Source organism: Phaeoacremonium minimum (genome assembly GCF_000392275.1).
Source record: "Phaeoacremonium minimum UCRPA7 unplaced genomic scaffold PA7_03_scaffold_17, whole genome shotgun sequence".
Classification (NCBI taxonomy): domain Eukaryota; kingdom Fungi; phylum Ascomycota; class Sordariomycetes; order Togniniales; family Togniniaceae; genus Phaeoacremonium; species Phaeoacremonium minimum.
This window is the reverse complement of record NW_006920924.1, coordinates 72,406-75,027: the sequence shown is the minus strand read 5'-3', so window position 1 is coordinate 75,027 and position 2,622 is coordinate 72,406. Positions and strand designations below refer to the sequence as shown.

At 54.3% G+C, this 2,622-nt stretch overlaps 1 protein-coding gene across 1 annotated transcript in view; it reads right to left on the bottom strand.

The window, feature by feature from the left end:
* UCRPA7_226 (hypothetical protein) overlaps positions 1-2,275 on the bottom strand; it is a gene marked incomplete at both ends in the record, with an annotated part of 2,662 nt that extends 387 nt beyond the window's left edge. The window contains 4 exons of the mRNA XM_007912819.1: positions 153-1,032; positions 1,096-1,616; positions 1,688-1,897; positions 1,976-2,275. Of these exons, the coding sequence (XP_007911010.1) occupies positions 153-1,032; positions 1,096-1,616; positions 1,688-1,897; positions 1,976-2,275 (1,911 nt within the window). The remainder of the gene's footprint in view (positions 1-152; positions 1,033-1,095; positions 1,617-1,687; positions 1,898-1,975) is intronic.
* Between the last annotated feature and the right edge of the window lie 347 nt (positions 2,276-2,622).

Below are 2,622 nucleotides of genomic sequence, written 5' to 3'. Positions count from 1 at the left end.
TACCACGCCTCCCACTTTTGGCCACCCATCGCAACCAGTCTATTGAAAAGCTCATCTCTTAAGGGCAGTGCTGTCACCCTCCAAGTTTCGCCCGAATTTGTTGTAATCTCCAAGCCGTCCGCAACCTCACGTCCGAGTGACCAACCAACTACCAACTTCGCTTTCCAGCCATAACCACCAAACTTCTTCAACTCGGCAATATCGGCGATGGCGATACTCCAGATGGGATGCAGATCCTCCCGCTCCTGTGTACCGATTTTCTCAATCGTGGAGTCCGTGCTGAAAGCCAGTGCTGGTATTGTCGCTTTGGTGGTGATGTACACATGACCTTTCTGACCCCCATACCGTCCCTTGAACTCTACCGGACCTGACGTTAGGTCTGCACCTGGACGTGGCACCACACCGAGCCTGTTTTTGGCATTATGTGAGCCGATTTTCGCGCGAACAGTGTCCGTGCCAATAGCGGTCTTCACAGCGCCCTTTGTGGTGCCTTTGAAGAAGCCCAGGATCTTACTGCCTTTCTTGCCATGTTTGCTATTCTTCGCAGCATCGATGTCATCACCGCCGGTCTCGTGTGCCGTGTTCGAGTCGTGCTGCATGGCCTCGTCAAGCTCCTCGTCGGTGGCATTGAGAGGCGGTTCCGCTCCAGTGGCCCGAAGATGCTCATCAGTAGTCTCTGCCGGCTTTTCTGGCGGAGGCTCATTGATCTGGGGTGGTGGTGGTATGGGTGCCTTGTTGGCCTCGCCGATTCGGAGTAGTGTAATGGTGAGTTGTGCATTGGTGGGTACGCCCTTGAGAATGGTGTTTCGCACTTCAAGCAGCTTTTGCCAGTTGGGAAATTTGCGGTTTAGTAGGTCTAGACCGCGCGAGATAACAGGGTCACCAAAGAACCCAAAGCCGATACCAAAGGTGACGCCCTTCATGTACATGTAGGACGTCACGAAGAGGGAGACGACGAAAAGAGGAAGAACAAGGCCGGCCAATCTCAAGCGATAGGTGTCTCGTGGAAATGGAGGAGTGGGTGAAAGAGCACTGTTGGCGAAGTTTAGCATCTTGCCTAGTGAAGGTTGTCTGGGGACACATTGATAGACTTACTTTCCAAAACGCTCCCAGGTGTCTGTGAAGTCAGCGATGCCATGCATGATCGGTCTCATCTTTGTCCACATGGCGGTCTCCATGGGCACTTTGGTCTTGTCATGCTTAGCGCCTGGCTTGCCACCGGCAGCTGCGTCTTTCGCATCGGCGGCGCCGACTGCGATGGCCGTCGGGTCGGGAGCGGTGTCAGCCGGGTTCCCCTGCTCATCAGCATCTGGCTCCCCCTGAGGATGCTTGCCAGTCACACTGCTAAGTGCAACAGAGGCGATGCCGTTGACGAAGTTACTGGCTTCCTGTTCCACCGCTTCGCCCTTGTGGTTTTCGGGTGCCCCTGTTGCGCTGTCGTGACTCCCGAGGACGCCAGACTTTGGTTTCTGGACGCCTCCTGTCTTCGAGTCAACAAGTGCCAACGGCGCCGGGGGAAATAGAAACCCTCGTGAGGGAGGATAGGCGATTAGTGCGACGAGCGTGGCTGCGATGAGTGGGACAATGAGGTCAAAGATCCATGCGATGAAATACGCCTGTGTGCGGTCAGTCGACATCAAGGCCACAGAACAACGAAGGCGAGCTAAGTCAACACCATAGGACCTACAGATGCGAAACCTGCCGTGCGTCTAGTCTCCCGCCACGATCTCAATCGACCAATATGCTTGACGACGCCGAGAATCCCAACAATGACCGTCATGTACAGACGCTCGATGTTGGCCCTCAACTTATCGGGAGAGAACTCCTCTTCGTCTGCGATATTCAGGTCTAGGCCGCCGGGGACTGGATTGGGTATTGCCTTGACATGATACATTTGCTAGACCGTGTCGTTAGCTTTCATCTTGAAGGTGGGCCACGGAGATGAGAGCAAATGTCTCGCAAAGGGCATAATCACCTTGTTGAAACGTCTGACAAGTAGCCATAGCTCTTCGTTGTCCATCCCTCCGACCAGAGGCGTAGGGATGTCCTGCTTCTTCTCGTTCCAGCCAAGATCCATGACCTCTTCATCGTGGTCCTGTTGTGCAAGGCCCTTTTCGTCATGGTCGTCGGTTGCGAGTGCGTGGGAGAGCGACGGATCCTCCATCAAGGTGTTGGCTGTCTCTGTCTTGGCAGGATCACTGATGGGTTGGGTATCGGAGGGAATGGGCAGGAGGTCTTTGATCCCTGTGCCGGGGCCGGTGTCACCTGAGGCCATGTTGGCAGTTCGCGACTCGTCGGTCGTAGCCGTGCCGCGCTGGAGAGAGTGAGGGAGTTCTCGTTCAAGTCAGCGGCCAGCACCGAACAGTCCACTCTTAATAAGTAGCACACGATAATGCGTGACCTGTTTTGGGTAGGATGGGAGAGACCTGTGTTGAATATAGTGGGTATCACGATGGGCAGGTGTAAGTGGATGAGAAGAGGAAAGACGGAGAAAAGAAAGCGAGAGAAAGTCGGCCTTGCAGATGAGCAAAGTTGGCAGCCAGGTGAGCATTAAAGGCCTACTAGACAAATGGGAATTCCTATTCTGGATGGGTTGAAGCTGTCATGTCTTCACTACATAGT